General features: G+C 44.8%; 1 protein-coding gene across 2 annotated transcripts in view; it reads right to left on the reverse strand.

The window, feature by feature from the left end:
• RCC2 (regulator of chromosome condensation 2) overlaps positions 1-16,702 on the reverse strand; it is a 333,593-nt gene extending 316,891 nt beyond the window's left edge. The window contains exons 1-2 of one of the 2 annotated variants that reach the window (XM_069240760.1): positions 16,421-16,702; positions 15,060-15,295 (exon numbers count right to left, since the gene is read on the reverse strand). In XM_069240760.1, coding sequence (XP_069096861.1) covers positions 15,060-15,290 — 231 coding nt within the window. In that variant the 5' untranslated portion in view covers positions 15,291-15,295; positions 16,421-16,702. Of the gene's footprint in view, positions 1-15,059; positions 15,296-15,830; positions 15,924-16,420 lie in introns of those variants that run through there. The other variant, XM_069240759.1, reaches the window with a different exon arrangement.
• Positions 16,703-21,542: the final 4,840 nt, after the last annotated feature.

Genomic DNA, 21,542 nt, shown 5'->3' on the forward strand with positions numbered 1-21,542 from the left:
GATCAGACTACCCAGTGAAATATCCCTGTACTCATCTTTCTTATTCTCCCCCACCCCCCCACCAAAACTACACTTATCCTTCGACTCGATCTTTCACTACCTATCACCAGGTGTATCACTAGCCAATCCAGATTCAGATCAGCGTATTACACAGCCCAGAAACTTAACATCACTGTCACCCACTCACTCATTTCTTACCAAAAACATATCAGGACACTCCCCAACAAACAATTTCTCACTTCCACCCACCTAAACACAAAACAGGCCCACGGGATAAGAAAAAATAATGGAAATCATCTCTTGCTGCTTATACCACGTGATCTATAAGCCACAAGACACGACGATCTCGGAGAAAAAAGGGGGAGGGGATGCCAATTACTGTCCCAAAAGCCATGTCTTGAGGTGTTTTCTGGAGGTCAGGAGGTCCTGGGTCTTGCATAGGTTGGTGGGGAGGGAGTTCCAGGTCTTGGAGGCAAGGCAGGAGAAGGATCTGCCTCCGGAGGTGGTGTGAAGGATGCAAAGGACTGTGGCGATGGCAAGGTCAGCCAATCGGAGGAGACGAGTGGGTGTGTGGAAGTTCACTCTTTCGTTGAGGTAGACTGGTCCAGTGTTGTGAAGGGCTTTGTGGGCGTGGATGAGGATTTTGAAAGTGATCCTTTTGCTTATGGGTAGCCAGTGAAGGAGTCTGAGGTGGGCGGAGATGTGTTCGTGGCGTAGGAGGTTCAGGATGAGCTGTGCGGCTGCGTTCTGGATCCGCTGGAGTTTCTGTTGAAGCTTGACTGTGGTACCAGCATAGAGGGCGTTTCCGTAGTCTAGTCTGCTGCTGCTGATGAGTGCGTGGGTGACAGTTTTTCTGGTTTCTATGGGGAACTATTTGAAGGTCTTACGCAGCATGCCGAGGGTGTTGAAACAGGAGCAAGTTATAGAATGGATTTGCTGGGTCATGGAGAGAGGAGTCTAAGAAGATGCTGAGATTGCGTGCGTGGGTGGTGTTGGGGGCGGTCCTAGGGCAGTGGGCCACCAGGAGTCGTCCCATACTGTCCTGTTGGGGGGGGGGGGGGGGATGATGATGATGATGATTTTTTTGGAGTTGACTTTGAGGTGGCTTGCTGTCATCCATTTGGTGCTGGCGAGGAGACCGGCGTGGAGGTTTGTCTTGGTGGTGGTGGGGTTCCTGGTGAGGGAGATGACGGGTGTCGTCTGCGTAGGATATGATGGTGATTCCATGGGGGCAGAGGATGTTGGCGAGCAGGGTCATGTAAATGTTGAAGAGAGTAGGGCTGAGGGAAGACCCTGGGTTCTTTCTGCGAGGAAGGAGGCGAGCCAGTCCAGGGCCTTGTGTCGGATTCCTGCGTCGAAAAGCCATGTTTGGAGGATTTGGTGGCAGACAGTATTGAAGGCTGCGGAGAGGTCCAGGAGGATGAGTGTGACAGTCTCGCCCTTGTCAACCCTGGTTCGGATGTCGTCAGTGCAGGCAATGAGGGTGGTCTCAGTGCTGTGGTTCTTGCGGAATCCAGCCTGGGAGGCGTCGAGTGTGTGGTTTTCCTCTAGGAAGTGAGACAGGTGGGCGTTCACTAGCTTCTCAGCCACCTTGGCGGGGAAGGGGAGAAGAGAAATGGGGCGGTAGTTTGTGAGGTCATCCAGGTCTCCTTTGGGTTTTTTGAGGAGTGCGGTTACTTCGGTGTGCTTCCAGGAATCTGGGAAGGTGGCAGTGTCGAAGGAGCTGTTGATTACGGAGCGGAGCTGGGGAGCAATGACTGAGCTTTTGTGCTCTCTGTGGCCAGAAACAAAGCCTGCACTAGGTGGAGGTGCTTCACACCTTCCCGCTGCAGGAACTAATATTGGCCTCTTGTTACAGTGCCCCATAGTGCTCCAGCCCGTCGCCAGTGGGAATTTCTAACCCAGCGGTCATGTTAGAGGAAGTAAAGAATGGTATCCAGTCCCACCCAAATGGCAAATCATACGGGCAAGAAGGTTTGACCGGCGAGTCATACATAGACCAACTGGCCCCGCATCTTCATGCAGTATATGAGGAAGCATACTACACTAAGTTGCTTTCCCCACCATGCGTGAAGCCCTAATAGTCACATTACTTAAACTCGATAGACCACGTAATGCTTGTAAATCATATCTTCCACTATCACTAATCAATACACACACTAAAATCCTATCAAAGATCATTGCTAATAGACTGCACCCGCTAATGCCCAACGAAGTCTTAACTGACCAATCAGGTTTTATACAAGCCGGGCTTAAGGGCATACCAGAGACGTTTCTGCAATGGGTGTGCTTGTTATATACCAACAGGTGGCCCATATACAGGTTAAGCGTCATACCTCAGAAACACTGGCTATACAGGGGCACTCGCCAGGGATGTCCCCTAGGTATTTACCTTAGAGTTCGAGCTTTTGGCATGTGCTATCTGTAGGAAGTTGGCTCTGTATGTGCTATTTCAAAGTAAGGAATAGCATGCACAGAGTCCAAGGGTTCCCCTTAGAGGTAAAATAGTGGTAAAAAGAGATAATACTAATGCTCTATTTTGTGGTAGTGTGGTCGAGCAGTAGGCTTATCCAAGGAGTAGTGTTAAGCATTTGTTGTACATACACATAGACAATAAATTAGGTACACACACTCAGAGACAAATCCAGCCAATAGGTTTTGTATAGAAAAATATCTTTTCTTAGTTTATTTTAAGAACCACAGGTTCGAATTTAACATGTAATATCTTGTTTGAAAGGTATTGCAGGTAAGTACATTAGGAACTTTGAATCATTTCAATTGCATGTATACTTTTCAAGTTATTCACAAATAGCTATTTTAAAAGTGGACACAGTGCAATTTTCACAGTTCCTGGGGGAGGTAAGTTTTTGTTAGTTTTACCAGGTAAGTAAGACACTTACAGGGTTCAGTTCTTGGTCCAAGGTAGCCCACCGTTGGGGGTTCAGAGCAACCCCAAAGTTACCACACCAGCAGCTCAGGGCCGGTCAGGTGCAGAGTTCAAAGTGGTGCCCAAAACACATAGGCTTCAATGGAGAGAAGGGGGTGCCCCGGTTCCAGTCTGCCAGCAGGTAAGTACCCGCGTCTTCGGAGGGCAGACCAGGGGAGTCACAAGCCCACACAGAAATTTCACCCTCAGCGGCGCGGGGGCGGGCGGGTGCAGTGTTAGAACAAGCGTCGAGTTCGCAATGGAAGTCAATGAGAGATCAAGGGATCTCTTCAGCGCTGCAGGTAGACAAGGGGGGGCTTCCTCGGGGAAACCTCCACTTGGGCAAGGGAGAGGGACTCCTGGGGGTCACTTCAGCAGTGAAAGTCCGGTCCTTCAGGTCCTGGGGGCTGCGGGTGCAGGGTCTTTTCCAGGCGTCGGGACTTAGGTTTCAGAGAGTCGCGGTCAGGGGAAGCCTCGGGATTCCCACTGCAGGCGGCGCTGTGGGGGCTCAGGGGGGACAGGTTTTGGTACTCACAGTCGTAGAGTAGTCCGGGGGTCCTCCCTGAGGGGTTGGTCCTCCACCAGCCGAGTCGGGGTCGCCGGGTGCAGTGTTGCAAGTCTCACGCTTCTTGCGGGGAGTTTGCAGGGTTCTTTAAAGCTGCTCCTTTGGATAAAGTTGCAGTCTTTTTGGAGCAGGTCCGCTGTCCTCGGGAGTTTCTTGTCGTCGTCGAAGCAGGGCAGTCCTCAGAGGAGTCAGAGGTCGCTGGTTCCTTTGGAAGGCGTCGCTGGAGCAGAGTTCTTTGGAAGGCAGGAGACAGGCCGGTGAGTTTCTGGAGCCAAGGCAGTTGTTGTCTTCTGGTCGTCCTCTGCAGGGGTTTTCAGCTAGGCAGTCCTTCTTCTTGTAGTTGCAGGAATCTAATTTCTAGGTTCAGGGAGAGCCCTTAAATACTAAATTTAAGGGCGTGTTTAGGTCTGGGGGGTTAGTAGCCAATGGCTACTAGCCCTGAGGGTGGGTACACCCTCTTTGTGCCTCCTCCCAAGGGGAGGGGGTCACATCCCTAATCCTATTGGGGGAATCCTCCATCTGCAAGATGGAGGATTTCTAAAAGTTAGAGTCACCTCAGCTCAGGACACCTTAGGGGCTGTCCTGACTGGCCAGTGACTCCTCCTTGTTATTCTCATTATTTTCTCCGGCCTGGCCGCCAAAAGTGGGGGCCGGGGCCGGAGGGGGAGGGCAACTCCACTAGCTGGAGTGTCCTGCGGTGCTGTGACAAAGGGGTGAGCCTTTGAGGCTCACCGCCAGGTGTTACAGCTCCTGCCTGGGGGAGGTGTTAGCATCTCCACCCAGTGCAGGCTTTGTTACTGGCCTCAGAGTGACAAAGGCACTCTCCCCATGGGGCCAGCAACATGTCTCTAGTGTGGCAGGCTGCTGGAACCAGTCAGCCTACACAGATAGTCGGTTAAGTTTCAGGGGGCACCTCTAAGGTGCCCTCTGTGGTGTATTTTACAATAAAATGTACACTGGCATCAGTGTGCATTTATTGTGCTGAGAAGTTTGATACCAAACTTCCCAGTTTTCAGTGTAGCCATTATGGTGCTGTGGAGTTCGTGTAAAACAGACTCCCAGACCATATACTCTTATGGCTACCCTGCACTTACAATGTCTAAGGTTTTGCTTAGACACAGTAGGGGCACAGTGCTCATGCACTGGTACCCTCACCTATGGTATAGTGCACCCTGCCTTAGGGCTGTAAGGCCTGCTAGAGGGGTGTCTTACCTATACTGCATAGGCAGTGAGAGGCTGGCATGGCACCCTGAGGGGAGTGCCATGTCGACTTACTCATTTTGTTCTCACTAGCACACACAAGCTGGTAAGCAGTGTGTCTGTGCTGGGTGAGGGGTCTCTAGGGTGGCATAATACATGCTGCAGCCCTTAGGGACCTTCCCTGGCATCAGGGCCCTTGGTACCAGAGGTACCAGTTACAAGGGACTTATCTGGGTGCCAGGGTGTGCCAATTGTGGAATCAAAAGTACAGGTTAGGGAAAGAACACTGGTGCTGGGGCCTGGTTAGCAGGCCTCAGCACACTTTCAATTCAAAACATAGCATCAGCAAAGGCAAAAATTCAGGGGGTAACCATGCCAAGGAGGCATTTCCTTACACTATCTGACAGCAATTTGCACACATCACCCTGCTTTCTCGATTGTGCCATGTGGGTATTTCTCTATATGCGGACAAAACAGTACTACACAGACACAACCTTCACATACACACGTCACCCATACTTAGGGAATACACACGATTTGCATGGCACTCTGGCCTTAATATAAACTGGGCAAAATCAATAGTATTACCTCTAATACCTACCATAACACCATTCACCCTTGACGTACCTCTTGCATGGGCAAAGGACCCAGTGAAGTATCTGGGTTCAAAAGGATCCAGCGTTGTTGGTGCGAGAAAACAATGGAAATGCGGTAGAGGAGCTGGAAGAACAAGTAGTCAGATGGTCTACAATGCTGCTTTCCCTGGCAGATAAAGTAGCGCTCATGAAAATTATAGTGCTCCCCAAATTTCTATAACTACTCACCAATATACCTTTTGCCCTCCCTCAACATTTAAGACAATCCAATCGCAATTGAGCAATGACATTCCACATGCACAGGGTGGTTTTGACGCACCCGACATGTTACCTTTGTGTACAAGTCCATTTTGCAAACTATTGGTACACCTCCCTCCCACTCAGCTCTATACTGACACACTATTTGGGGTTGGGGGGGGGGGGGGGGGGGGGGGGGGGTTATAAACATGGTGGACTGCACTGCTACAGCATGGCAAAAATTGGGAGCATGCAGTAAGAAAAGTCCATTATATGCCGCGGCTCTCCCCCTGCAATTCCATCCAGCCATCTCAGTCACACATGAAATCAATGCAATCGCCCTCTCATAACAAAGCCGGCCTGAAAAGATTTGCCAACGTCTATCACATGGGACAGTTTATCCTCAAACTCATCTCCTGAATAGAGCACCAGACACCACAGTTAACAGTTGCATATTACCACTTATGAGCACCACTGAAGGATCACTACCCTTCGTTCCTGGCAAAATACCCAACATTAGGTGTGCTTCAAATAATACTGACTAGTTCCAAACAGAAAAATCTTCTAACAAGACTGTATGAGGCAACTCAACAAGATAAACTACAGTAACACAGGCGATGGTTCCCCGTTTTAGACACACCTCTGACACGCGAGGACTGTAAATTCTGTTGCACTCTAATGACACAGCTCACATCAAATTGTAATTTACACACATCACTCATTTTAAATACTTACAGCAGGTGTATTATACTCCTGTCAAATAAGTACGATGTGGTCTGTGAGGCACTATGAACTGTATTCACTGTAGGACACCCGAAGCAGACTTTCTCCACCTGGCGTGGGTCAAAGAGGAACAACTACTCTGTACGCCTCAACTAAGTCTGCTTGGGCTGGTTAAACAAGTCCTGTCCATGTTTTGTGTAGCAATTGCTTTAGGAAGTGGGCTCTGTATATACTATCTCAAAGTGAGTGATGGTGTGCACAGGGTCCAAGGGTTCCCCTTAGAGGTTGACAGTGGCAAAATTAGATAATTCTAATGCTCTATTTTGTGGTAGTGTGATCGAGCAGTAGGCTTATCAGAGGGTAGTGTTATGCATTTGTTGTACACACACAGGCAATAAAAGAGGATCACACACTCAAAGACTTAACTCCAGGCCAATAGGTTTTTATATAGAAAAATATATTTTCTTAATTTATCTTAGAACCACAAGATTCAAATTTGAGGAAAGTACATAAAATGCAAGGTACTTCACACAGATAAGTATAGAACTATGATTTAAAACGGCGATACACACAGTTTTGGTTAAAATGGATAATAGCTATTTTAAAAGTGGACACTGCAAAAAAAAAAAAAAATCAACAGTTCCTGGGGGAGGTAAGTATTGGTTACTTTCTCAGTCAAGTAAAGCACTTACACAGTCAGTCTCTGTGGCATAGGCAGCCCACTGTTGGGGGTTCAAGGCAACCCCAAAGCCACAGCACCAGCAACACAGGGCCGGTCAGGTGCAGAGGTCAAAGGAGGGCCCAAAACACATAGGCACCTATGGAGAATAGGAGTGTTCCGATTCCAGTCTGCTAGCAGGTAAGTACCTGCGTCCTCGGGGAGCAGACCGGGGAAGGGGGGGGGGGATTCCTAGGGCACAGGGGGAGGAGGGGGATGGGGACACAAGCACACAAAACGTATCCTCAGCATCACAGGGGCGGCCGGGTGCAGTATGCAAAGTAGGTGTCGGGTGTGCTGTAGAAATCAATGGAGGGACCCGGGAATCACTCTGGTGATGCAGGCAGGGCACAGGTGGGGGTTCTCAGGCCACCCACCGACTAGGCTAGAATGAGAGCCATCTGCTGGTCACTCCTGCACTGATAGGTGGTTCCTCTCGGTCCTAGGGGCTGCGGGTGCAGTGCTTGTGTAGGAAGTTGACTCTGGATGCACTATTTCAAAGTAAGGAATAGTATGCACAGAGTCCAAGGGTTCCCCTTAGAGGTAAGATAGTGGCAAAAAGAGATAATTCTAATGCTCTATTTTGTGGTAGTGTGGTCGAGCAGTAGGCTTATCAAAGGAGTAGTGTTAAGCATTTGTTGTACATACACACAGGCAATAAATGAGGAACACACACTCAGAGACAATTCCAGGCCAATAGGTTTTTGTATAGAAAAATATATTTTCTTAGTTTATTTTAAGAACCACAGGTTCAAATTCTACATGTAATATCTAATTTGAAAGGTATTGCAGGTAAGTACTTTAGGAACTTTGAATAATCACAATAGCATATATACTTTTTACATAAAACACATATAGCTATTTTAAAAGTGGACACAGTGCAATTTTCACAGTTCCTAGGGGAGGTAAGTTATTGTTAGTTCTTGCAGGTAAGAAAACCACCTACGGGGTTCAAATTGGGGTCCAAGGTAGCCCACCGTTGGGGGTTCAGAGCAACCCCAAAGTCACCACACCAGCAGCTTAGGGCCGGTCAGGTGCAGAGTTCAAAGTGGTGCCCAAAACACATAGGCTTCAATGGAGAAGGGGGTGCCCCGGTTCCAGTCTGTCAGCAGGTAAGTACCCGCGTCTTCGGAGGGCAGACCAGGGGGGTTTTGTAGGGCACCAGGGAGGCACACAAGTTAGCACAGAAAGTACACCCTCAGCAGCACGGGGGTGGCCGGGTGCAGTGTGCAAACACACGTCGGGTTTTCAATTGGAATCAATGGGAGACCAAGGGGTCTCTTCAGCGATGCAGGCAGGCAAGGGGGGGGGGGGGCTCCTCGGTGTAGCCACCACCTGGGCAAGGGAGAGGGCCTCCTGGGGGTCACTCCTGCACTGGAGTTCCGATCCTTCAGGTCCTGGGGGCTGCGGGTGCAGGGTCTTTTCCAGGCGTCGGGATCTGGGAGCCAGGCAGTCGCGGTCAGGGGGAGCCTCGGGATTCCCTCTGCAGGCGTCGCTGTGGGGGCTCAGGGGGGACAACTTTGGTTACTCACAGTCTCCGAGTCGGCGGGGAGTCCTCCCTGAAGTGTTGTTTCTCCACAAGTCGAGCCGGGGGGCGTCGGGTGCAGAGTTGCAAGTCTCACACTTCTGGCGGGAAATGCAGTTGTCTTTAAGTTGCTTCTTTGGAAACAAAGTTGCAGTCTTGGGTGAACAGGGCCGCTGTTCTCTGGAGTTTCTTGGTCCTTTTAGAGCAGGGCAGTCCTCTGAAGATTCAGAGGTCGCTGGTCCTGGGGAAAGCGTCGCTGGAGCAGTTTCTTCAGAAGGGAGGGGGGGGGGGGGGGGGGGGGAGGGGGATGGGGGAAGAGGACCCGGTAGAGCTGGGGCCAAAGCAGTTGGGGTCTCCGTCTTCTCAGCAGGGTTTTTCAGCTCAGCAGTCCTCTTCTTCTTAGGTTGCCAGAATCTGGAGTTCCTAGGTTCAGGGGAGCCCCTAAATACAGAATTTAGGGGTGTGTTTAGGTCAGGGAGGGCAGTAGCCAATGGCTACTGTCCTTGAGGGTGGCTACACCCTCTTTGTGCCTCCTCCCAAGGGGATGGGGTCACATTCCTATCCCTATTGGGGGGATCCTCCATCTGCAAGAGTGCAGGCAGGTTGACTCCGGGTGTCCTCGTTGTTAGAGTCACCTGGGAGCCCTTGGTGGTTGTCCTTAACTCGAGCCAGGGGCGTTGGGTGCAGAGTGTGAAGACTCACGCTTATGGCGGAAGTGAGAGTCTCTTTAAAGTTGCTTCTTTGTTGCAATTTCGTTGCTGTTTCTGGACAGAGCCGCTGTCCTTGGTTCTTTAGGTGCAGGTCAGTCCTCAGAGGTCGCTGGTCCCGCTGGATGCATCACTGTGCAGGTTCTTTGAGTCTGGAGACAGGCAGGCAGGGCTGGGGCCAAGTCAATTGTCTCAGTCGTCTCTGAGGGGCTTTCAGGTCAGCAGTCTTTCTTCAAGTTGCAGGAATCTGTTTTTCTGGGCTCAGGGTCGCCCATAAATACAGAATTTAGGAGTGTGTTTAGGTCTGCAGGGCAGTAGCCAATGGCTACTGCTCTGGAGGGTGGCTACACCCTCTTTGACCCTCCTCCTTGAAAGGGGGGTGGGGGGGGGGGGGGGGGGTACATCCCAATTCCTATTGGGGGAAATCCTCCAAAACCAAGACGGAGGATTTCTTAAGGCAGGGGTCACAACAGCTCAGGACACCTTAGGGGTTGTCCTGACTGGTGGGTGACTCCTCCTTGTTTTTCTTGTTATCTCCTCTCGACTTGCCGCCAATAGTAGGGGCTGTCCCCAGAGGGGCAGGTATCTCCACTAGCTGGGATGCCCTGGGGCACTGTAACAGGCATGAGCCTTTGAGGCTCACCGCCAGGTGTTACAGTTCCTGCAGGGGGAGGTAAGAAGCACCTCCACCCAGTGCAGGCTTTGTTCCTGGCCACAGAGTGACAAAGGCCCTTACCCCATGTGGCCAGAAACTCGTCTGGTTGTGGCAGGAACTAGTCAGCCTACCACTAGGAATTGGACTGGTATACAGGTGGCACAAACAGTCTAAAGAAAAAAGTGGGAGGACAACGTGACCGAGGGTATCCCAACATTTGTTGATAGAAGCTCCAACTCTTACTGATTATATATTCATCCCTGCATTCTTAGTGAAATTTGATCTGATTTTTGTAGTTAAACTGAATCAGATCAGCAATCATGACCTATTAAAAGTTTAATGAGAGTGGATGGAGGAGGTTCCATGTCCTCGGGCGAGAGATGGTTTGATCAAAACTGTTGTAAGGCACATCAAAGCCTGCTCATAGCTTTGATAAAGGTCCTGGGGAATATTAAGGTAACTAAAAAGAGAAATTAGCTCCAGCTGACTGGAAGAAAGAAATTAAAAGTGAAGCACAGGACACTCCTTCATGCCAAAACTCTAAGGAAAAAAAAAGAAGAAAAAAAAAAAGAAAAAAAAAAAAAAAAAAAACGCCCGATTCTGGGAGGTAGTTAAACGTCCCTTTCTGAACGGCGTGTATAATAAAGAGTAATGAAGTGCACGAGAATGCTGGATACTTTGATGAAGTATTTTCAGGGGCTATATGGGTGCACAATAGCGGAACCCTCTGACAGAAACTGCAATGGGCTACACAGGAAATGTATCTTGGCTTTTCTTGATTACTTATTTGAGAACATTTCCTTCATGTGAAATGACAAGGCGTCTGACCCCAATGGAGTCCCAACATATTTATATAAAACAGACCCTAGAAAATAAGTTAAAATGCTAACAATTGCTTTATGTACAACGGGGATAACTCCTTCCTGGTCAAGTTCTATATTTATACTGGTATTTGAAAAAGAAGCATTAAATGATCAGTGATGTTATAGACCCAGATCCCTTAGAGATTCAGTGGTCAAGGTGACGGGAAGGGTTATTCTCACTAGGTTAATCACTTGGTTGAATAAAAATAACGCAGTTTCTAACCTGTGTTATGGGATCTACAGATGATCATTCGGAAATGCACTTTAGCCAAAGGGGTTTTGTTACATCTAGCCTTCATGGATTGGACATAAGCCTTTGACGGAGTTAGCAGGACAAAGTCGTGATTAGTTCTTATCAACATAGGTTAGATAAAAAGTGTTTTTTGCACGAGCTACTCTAATATTTGTAGTTAGGCATGACAAATCCAGGAATGTCTATCTTAGCCTATAAGAGTTGGGGAGGGGGAGGAAATGGTCACAGGGCTGCATTTTAGAACCACTTTAGACATCAATAACCTAAACTCAACTTTACCTACAGGTTATAGAAATATTACTCGAGCAGGTTCACAGCTAGTCCCAGCATCCTTATATGCTGCCAATGCAATGTTGTTAAGAACATCAGGGGGACTTCAGAAACTCTTCAACTCCTTTGTTGGTTTCATAATCTGTATTTGAGTACAAATTCCATCAACTAGCCTAACATGGTGATGGGCCCCAGAAAAGAGCGAAGGAAATGCATTGGAGTTACCAGGGTGAATGCCTTCTATTTGGGATTCTTGTTTGATTACCAGGGTAATCTGTCCCCACTAGTGAGGTCTCTAAGGATTGCAATGGCCAGAGTAGTTGCATCTGTTTTTAACCTTGCTTGTCGAATAGAGCCTTTACTAGTTTTGCGCCCAATCAAAATTTATCAATCCAAATACATTTCTTTGGCAAGGTATGGAAGTGATATCTGGGGTTATAAGGAGGCTAATGGTTTACAAATAGTGGAAAATAAATGTATGAGTAGTTTACGGTCAGTTTCACAATCCACTGCCTTCTATATCATTCATGAAAATATAGGAGCAGACACATCTCAGTCCTGCTAGCTTTCCATCCCATGTTAAGTTGGATCATGCTTTGGCTGAATACAGATCTGCAACTGAATCAGATTTTAAAAGATTGTTTGCCACTGGAGGATCAGTAGTATCCCACGGGTGGGGTGCCAAGATTTCAAATAAAGTTTAACAATGTAAAACCAAGGTTCAGAAAAATTATGGGAAATATGCAAATAAACAGAAATTGGCAAAAATTGTTTTGCTGGTCTCAAGAAAAGCACACGTTGCTATTGGAATCCGTGGCACTGAAGGGAACTAATTTGTGTAATTGAAAGGGCTCCTTGTGAAAGAGCAGAATGCTATCACTCACAGTGAAGACCCCCTATGGCAATGAAGGGAACTAATTTGTGTAAGTGGATGAGAGCAGAACGCCACTCACATGGAAGACCGCCAATGGCTGAAGTAGGTGCACCGACTGCCTCATGCTGTAGTAGGCGAGAGCTAAATGTGAAAGTGATACAACAAACCAATAGATGGAGAGGGCCAGCTGAAAGCCCATATAAGTTAACATCTATGATAGATATATATATATACACATACACACAAAAAAGAATAACAGATGATGGACGGAATTCTGAACAATGCAAACATTCACCCCCGTCACAAAGATCTGAGTTTAATTCATTGTTTTTTTTGCTCACCACGCCACCATGCGAAGCCAGGTCCCCCCTGGACTGGAAACAAGCATCCTAGGACCGGTTTCAGGGTATCACCCTTCTTCAGATAGGCTAGCTTGAATCCAGTGGCGTAATGAGCACGGGACCCACGTATGGGCATACCCTTCTCACTTGGGGTGACAAACACAAAAAAGAACAGATGATGGTCCATCTGGATTCAAGCTAGCATAGCGAATGAAGGGTGATACCCTGAAACCGGTCCTAGGATGCTCGTGTGGACCCAGCTTGGCAGTTCGGGCTGGACTGTTCCCATGAGGTACAGGGTCAAGACTGATTTGCATATGGCTGGGTCCAAACTGGGGTGGCGTGGTGAGCAAAAAAAGATGGATTAAACCCAGATCTTTGTGACTGGGGGTGAATGTTTGTATTGTTCAGCATTCCTTCCAGCGTCTGTTCTTTTTTGCATTTGTCGCCCCAAGTGGTAAGGGTATGACCAGACGAGGGTCCTGTGCTCACTGCGCCACTGGATTCAAGCTAGCCTAGCTGATGAAGGGTGATACCCTGAAACCGGCCCTAGGATGCTTGTGGACTCGACTTAGCAGTTCGGGCTGGACTGTTCCTATGAGGAACAGGGTCAAGACTGATTTGCATATGGCTGGGTCCAAACTGGGGTGGCGTGGTGAGCAAAAGAACGATGGATTAAACCCAGAGTTTTGTGACTGGGGGTGAATGTTCGCATTGTTCAGCATTCCGTCCATTATCTGTTATTTTTTGCATATATATTTTAATAATAAAATCAAAAACGTTGGCTACTGCCGGTCTTATTCAGAGGCACAATTCTTAAACAGTCACAGAAGTGTGTCCCTGCTATAAGTCCTTGCTTTAGCAGATTCATGACTAACTCCAAAGAAGGTGCAGAATTTGGTAAAAAAAAAATATATATATATAAAATAATAATAATAATAATAATAATAATAATAATAATAATAATAATAAATAGACCCAATATGCATACGTATATTTGCTCGATGAAATATTCTCAACGTTGGCAAGTTCACTTTTCATACTACCCATCTTCCATACCCTGGAAAAGGTTTTTACTTCTGCCTTTGTCAGGAGTAAATTGCCAACCTTTCAAAGTGTGGGGATAGATTAGAGAAGAGTTGGTGAAAACCCTAAGCATGCAAGCTTGGAGTTGTGCACCGACTCAAAGTGCATTCCAACCCTAGAACACTGCTTCTAGCACAAGTATATAGAATTGCAGAAAGATGGCAAAAACAGGGTGTTACTAAAATGCAACCCATGCTAGGTGTATTGAAATAATCAGACATGCTATAATCAGAATTTTAATATAAAAGAACGCTGTCATCATTTGTCACCTCACTGAATCGCAGCAAATGAACAAGTAGAATTTTGTTTACAGTTCAATTAGATTTATGAAGCATCATGTCCCATAGACAAGTGGATACTTCATAAAATGCCACACCCCGATAGTATCACTGTAGCGCGAATTTACCCAAAAAGAAAGAGCGCTGTACGTGGCCAAAGTAAAGCTTAAGGTTGACTTTGACATGTACTGAGTAATAGGAGAAGAAGCGAGGTTGAAACTGTTAATGCACTGTAATGTAAACGAGGTGAGTCAATCACTCAATGATTTTCTAAACTGGAGCAGCTTTAGAGCTGGTACCTCAAGAGAAAATTTCCGGGCACTTATAATGTAGCTCTATGTTTTAGGTCAAGAGCAGTATATCAATTAAGTTTATGGGGGCATAATTAACCATAACTCGAAATACGTTTGTGGATGGTCTAACATTTTAGGGTAACATACATACTTGTGTTTATTTTTTATATCAACCTGAAATTTGATTTGGGTTTTTAAACCCTCTGTATCACGCCAACCACAAGAGGAATCAGTCATATGCTTACGTCTTCTCCAGTCCAAGTACAGGACCCCAAACTATTTTAATTTTTATGCATGGTTCCCCAACATCAACGTTTATCATGCATGGATATTCTAGTATGGGTTAAGCCCCGATTTTAAATCCTTTAAAACAGAACTGGATCACCCAAATTAAGTTTACATTCCGACATAATTCATGATTAAAACTCAGCCAGGGGGTGTTCACTTTTACAACTAGATTCTAAGACACAAATGCAAACATTAGGAGCAACAAATCAGAAAAGTACAGGTCTCATAAAGGTGTTAAAGTGTAATGTTGACAACCTCCTGAGGAAAAAAAAGATTTTTAAAACAGGTAAACAAAGGTTTAGCTGGTTGGCTATCACAGTTAACCGGCGAACTGACACATTCATAACAGCAGAAATAGCGTGGGCTTACGAAATATTAAGTAGTTTAACATGAATAAGTTGCTGATGAACAGCAGAGCATTGTTTTCACTTTCGAAGCCAAGTTCTCCCCCCCTCCCCCCGGTAGGACTTTCAACCAATGATGAAAACAGAACAGTATAAGGTCTGCACTACTCGGTCAGGAGGGGTATTTCGTATTTCTGACACGTGTTGCTGCTACCTGTGGCTCCCAGCCAGCGAGCTCCGAGACGGGTGCAACCTCCGGGTTTCAAGGCGGGAAACCCGGTCGCCCCTTCCCTCCTTCCCACCCCGTCCTTCCTTACTATCTTCTCCTTGCTGTGCTCGGGCTCAGTGATGATGACTGTAGCCTGGGCACTGCCCGGCCCCTTCTTGCTGTTATAGGCCGAGAATCCGCCGTCCATCCCCAGGCTCCCGTCGAGATCGTCTTCGTCGCTGCTGCCAGTATCCCGGGCTCGCTTCCTACCCGAGGCCCCTGATCTCTTGCGGCCTCCGGTCTTGGCGCCGCTGTTCCCCACGCCTGCCTTTCTCGGCATGGTGTCTGCGGTAGAGGAAAACTTGATTACATGTACGGAACACAAAATACTATCGATCGTACGAGAAACAGACAAAAACAATTTATGAGAAGTAGAAAAAAAAAAAATCCAATACTCAGCAGAATTACACGCCATGTGCCTTTTGAGGTAGGGGAGTGGCGTTTGTTTTGAGACTCCAAACCCAACGACCCCCCACCTTAAACCTGCAGTAAAAGTTTTGAAATGGGGGTCTCTTTGAAGCGAGCAAAAAAGTATCCATTAGACTTTAAAACTACTGCACTACCCTTTCAAACGTTTCCCAATTCATTCGCATATACAAAATGTGGGCATTCGGTAACAAGTTTTGAAGTTTGTCTGGCTGTCTGTGTCAAGTCACCTCGGTACTGCCTGACTTCTAAGATTTTAAAATTCGAACTCTTCTCCCGAACACCTAGTAGTCTGCTGATACATACATATATTTATATAAACATTTGTATAAAACTCTGCATGTAAAAAGAAACCCTATCTATAGGGCCCTCGGTCGTTTCTTTGTTCCCTCGCCTTTAATCCCCTTGCTTCCGAGTCCTGACTCAATTTCCCTTCGTTTTCTGGCACTCGTCCTCATCCTTTCTACAAAATAGCATTTTTCAAACAATGAGATCTGTGTCCCAAGATAACCACGTGGTTGCCTCGGTTTCTGCATTCATCTCAACTGATCTTGTACACTATTACTTCTCCAAATTGCACTTTTACGAGTATACTGCTTCTTTAAGAATCGACAAACAAACAAACCAAAAAAAAAAAAAAGATCAAAAATTATATTTTTTTCCCTAGTTTCACTTGTTCGCTCGCACTAACCAAAAACGACCCCCCAACCCCCCGCCAACGAAAGCCATCAAGCTTAAACGCACACACAGCAGAATACGTATATTTTGTAACATATTACTTTTTATTTTAAACATGACCGAGCAACACGGAGCTCGCTTTAACTTATGCTTATAAAATTCATTTTTTCGACTGGAAACCCTAAGCAGATTCGCGTGATCGCACAATAAATACACATACATCTGTTTTTTGATCCCGTCCCCTATTAGAGCAACAGCCGACGAACAAAACACTGACACAAAAGCGTTTCAAGAACAAGTAAATACCTTTAGCAGGACGAAGTTAAAATGCGGGAAGGGCAAGGTGTTTTTCTTTTTGTTTGTATTTTTTTGCTGCCTTCTTATTCGGGGGGGGCTATGCTCCCTTCTCCTTAGTGTAATCCGTGACCCTGCTTCTCGGGGAACCGGCTGTGCAAGTGGTACTCGAAGAAAAATAGAAACACATGTACGAACAGGGGAAGAAAGAGGACATGCGAACCCGGAAACAAGAAAAAAACACCAGGGTCTAAGCCCTGCTCATCACCCACAGCACCATCTCCAGGAGCGGATGACCCGTGCATGCAACATGCACTGGAGATTGAGAGAAAAAAAAAAGGGTTGATTTTGTCTTGCCAACATTCAGAATGGCAACTGAAAATACATGACTATGTATTTGTCTGACTCTAAAACTAATTTTAGATCCATATCTTTGCCATTATATATAGCGTGCCTGAAATAAATGAATAAACAAGGGACAAGTATTTAACCCCTTCGCTGCCAGGCATTTTCCCCTCAGGTGCCAGGCCTTTTTTTGGGCTATTTGGGGCAGTTCCCGCTTAGGCCCTCATAACATTTTGTCCACAGAAGCTACCCACGCCAAATTTGCGTCCTTTTTTTCCAACATCCTAAGGATTCTAGAGGTAGCCAGACTTTGTGGGTTCCCCGGAAGGAGACCAAGAAATTAGCCAAAATACAGCAAAAAGTTTGTTTAAAAAAAAAAGAAATGTGAAAAAAGGGCTACAGAAGAAGGCTGTGGTTTTCCCCCTGAAAATGGCATCAACAAAGGGTTTGCAGTGTTAAAATCACCATCTCCCCAGCTTTCAGGAACAGGCAGACTTTAATCAGAAAACCCAATTTTTCAACACAATTTTGGCATTTTACAGGGACATACCCCATTTTTACTATTTTTTGTGCTTTCAGCCTCCTTCCAGTTAGGGACAGAAATGGGTGCGAAACCAATGCTGGATCCCAAAAAGCTAAACATTTCGGAAAAATAGACAAACTTATGAATTCAGAAAGGGGTAATTTGCGTAGATCCTCCAAGGGTTTCCTACAGAAAATAACAGCTGAAATAAAAAAAATATTGAAATTGAGGTAAAAAAACAGCCATTTTCTCAATGTTTTACTCTGTACTTTTTTCCTGCGATGTCAGATTTTTGAAAGCAATATACCGGTATGTCTGCTGGACTCTGCTGATTGCTGGGATATATAGGGCTTGTAGGTTCATCAAGAACCCTAGGTACCCAGAGCCAATAAATGAGCTGCAACTTTCAATGGGTTTTCATTGTATACCGGGTATACAGCAATTCATTTGCTGAAATATAAAGAGTGAAAAATAGGTATCAAGAAAACCTTTGTATTTCCAAAATGGGCACAAGATAAGGTGTTGCGAAGTAGTGGTTATCTTCACATCTCTGAATTCCGGGGTGCCCATACTAGCATGTGAATTACAGGGCATTTCTCAATTAGACGTCTTTTTTACACACCGTCTTACATTTGGAAGGAAAAATGAAGAGAAAGACAAGGGGCAATAACACTTGTTTTGCTATTCTGTGTTTCCCTAGGTCTCCCGATAAAAATAGTACCTCACTTGCGTGGGTAGGCCTAATGCTTGCGACAGGAAACGCAACATGGACAAATCACATTTTTACATTGAAATCTGACGTGTTTTTTGCAAAGTGCCTAGCTGTAGATTTTGGCCTCTAGCGCAGCTGGCACCTAGGGAAACCTACCAAACCTGTGCATTTTTAAAAACTGGACACCTAGGGGAATCCAAGATGGGGTGACTTGCAGGGCTCTCACCAGGGTCTGTTACCCAGAATCTTTGCAAACCTCAAAATTTGGACAAAAAAACACTTTTTCCTCCCATTTCGGTGACATAACGTTCTGGAATCTGAGAAGAGCCACAAATTTCTTTCCACCCGGCATTGCGCCAAGTGTCCGATAAAAATGGTACCTCACTTGTGTGGGTAGGCCTAGTGCCCGCGACAGGAAACGCCCCAAAACACAATGTGGACACACCACATTTTTCCAAAGAAAACAGAGCTGTTTTATGCAAAGTGCCTAGCTGTGGATTTTGGCCTCTAGCTCAGCCGGCACCCAGAGAAACCTACCAAACCTGTATATTTCTGAAAACTAGACACCTAGGGGAGTCCAAGATGGGGTGACTTGTGGGTCTCTCACCAGGTTCTGTTACCCAGAATCCTTTGCAAACCTCAAAATTTGGCTATCAAAACACTTTTTCCTCACATTTCGGTGACATAACGTTCTGGAATCTGAGAGGAGCCACACATTTTCTTCCACCCAGCATTCTCCCAAGTCTCCCAATAAAAATGGTACCTCACTTGTGTGGGTGGCCCAGGTGCCTGCAACAGAAAAAGGCAAAAAACCTGTAGAGATTGAGGGGATAGCACAGCTAGTTGATAAGCACATATTTTTCTTTTACTAACGCGCAACGGAATCCTAGCTATTATCAGCACTGAATAGTGGATTCAGCGCTAGAGGACGATGGATCGAAGCGACATATGTTTGAGGGGATGTCATCAATGGGAGATGTGAGGACCATCAATAACAACAATCAATATTATAAAGTTTCAGTCAATAACTACACCAGTTTAGTAATTACAATCATAGATTTATTTCCCTATATTAACAACGCTAGTGTCACGAAAATAACTCTCAAACACAAATGATAAGCATATATGATCAATAGCGGCTGATTAAAACAACGAATATATATCTCAACCTAATTAATACAATTACACAAATTATCTCGAAAAGAATCACACTTATTAATAATACAGAAACTGGTAATAATTGCAAAGAATACATTAGTTCAGCATCAAATGATCTCAGGACAAGTCATGAGTATGTCAAGGTTAATTCCCTAACTAACCACAAATTGGCATTACATGTTGGGCTTCATGTGAAAATAATTTAGTAGCATTAATTTAGAAAACTCTTAACTTGATTATGATATATAAAAATAAACTAATAATGTGCAGCAATAAAATCATTAGTTGCAGCTGGTACCTGGAAAGCAATAGAGCCACAATTCACATTTAATAACATACATTACCACAATAGTAGTAACAGCAAATGAACAGCTTCAGCTTGAGGATCCTATCAGCTATCTCATCAGAAGTTTTGGGTCTAACGACAGTTAGCCTCGAACCTCATCTACTCTAGAAGAATACAACGCACAAACCAATGAACCAACCTCTAATCATTCTACACAGGTTGTTATACTAAAATCTAATCATCTCCTGTTTGGTCAGTCTAGTCTATGGGGTGCTTTCATTTCAGCCAATCGACAACTAAATTGATGACCTAACTTAACAAATCTCCGTTAACTTTAACATTTTCTTTCGGTGTAACTTTGCTTCTTCTGTCTCGTCTGTAACTCCATTGTCTCATTTGCCTCTCGCGTATCTTGTTCTCAGGAATAAACTTTCACTGTTACATTTACTTCCATCCTTGAGGAAAAACCAGATATTAGTAACAAATCCAAACAATAGAACATTTCAACTTATGCAATGCTCAGTTAATACACGACATTGTAAGACATAACACTGCAACCCACTAGGGATAGCTGTGGATACGTCTCCACAAGCTTTGAAAACACCTATTATGAAAGCTTTGAATCATGGAAAATAACCACAGTGTTTGAATATAATTTTGCTTAGCCAAGAACAGAAAAACTAATATTTCAGAAGTTTCTTGTTTTGCACATTAGTTCATTACACAGTTTAATATGAAAATCATCAATAAACATTAGAAAATTCACACTCTCACAATCCCTCCTCTGATGATTATTCATGTCATCACATTACTCTTTAATAAATGTATTTCTTATCATTGAATTCAAAACTTTGTCTCATTTATTTCTGAATTATTTCTTTTTTCTTTTTATTTTCTTTGTAAAATGTATTCATTTCTATTTCAAAATTTAATTTATTCCTTTCTAATTTTCTCTTCTTAACACATTTTATTACTTTATATGTTCCCCAAATCCCCGATTAAACAAAACACGATTATTGACACCCATTTTGCTTTTGTCAGAATAACATTTCTTCCCACATTGCTAAACCAATTTCCCACAGCTTCAATTCCTTTTCCAGCCTTTTCCCAAACTGTAGTTTCTGTTAGTTCTTTCAAATCTTTATTATTAGTGTTAGTCACATTAGTGATTAATTCTTTAACCTTTCCAGAATTATCAGGTATAAAAGAACAACAATGATTAGAACCAATTAATTTACAAACTCTGCCCTCTTTCACCAAAAGAATGTCTAATGCAATGCGATTCTGAAGTGCCATAGCTCTTGTAGCAGCCAACTCCAGAAGAATAATAGGTCCGGAATATCTTGTCAACATGTTATCCACTATTGTGGGCAACTTCTGAATCTTAATCGAATTTAAGACTACTCCCACTGAAGGAATTATAGCCCCAGATATGTCTCCCACAATGCTAGAAATTGATTCTCGCTTGTGTCTCATTTGAAATTTCTTGAATCAGGAATCTTACTCAGATCGTCCAACTGCTAGATTTTTGGAAAGACTATTCCCAGATAACATGTTCTGTACCACCCTCTAGGAAGACGGTACTATGCATTTCTTCCACAAATATAGTAAATCCCAGGTATCGGAGGGTCTTGTCCATTCATCATAAAATCCCACTTACTCATAAACATAAAAATATGCCTGCATTCACTCTTTCCAACAAACACTCTATCATTCTTACTGCAAGGCCTTTGTATACACAGTTTCCCTACATGCTCAGCATCTATTGTTAGTTTACCCTGTTTAGTGATGTCTGTAAGCATAATCTATTCCAGGCTTTCTACTTATAATTCCCTTATCCATTTTAGCATTTATCTCTCTCCTTCTATCTTCTGTATTATCTAAAAATGTCTTCTCTACTGATGTTAGTAAACAAGTTAAGTTATTAGAATGAGCAAAGGCAGTTCCAAAAGTTAAAAGTAGGCTCAAAGAAATATCTCATGATACTATGTTATTTTCTTTGGCTATTTTATTCAAATATTCTATGACAGGTACAAAAGATAATACCATATCATAGTTTGAATACAAATATTGAATATATTCTTGATTATAGAAACGTATTAGCAAAAGA

This window comes from Pleurodeles waltl, chromosome 6, assembly GCF_031143425.1.
Source record: "Pleurodeles waltl isolate 20211129_DDA chromosome 6, aPleWal1.hap1.20221129, whole genome shotgun sequence".
Classification (NCBI taxonomy): Eukaryota; Metazoa; Chordata; class Amphibia; order Caudata; family Salamandridae; genus Pleurodeles; species Pleurodeles waltl.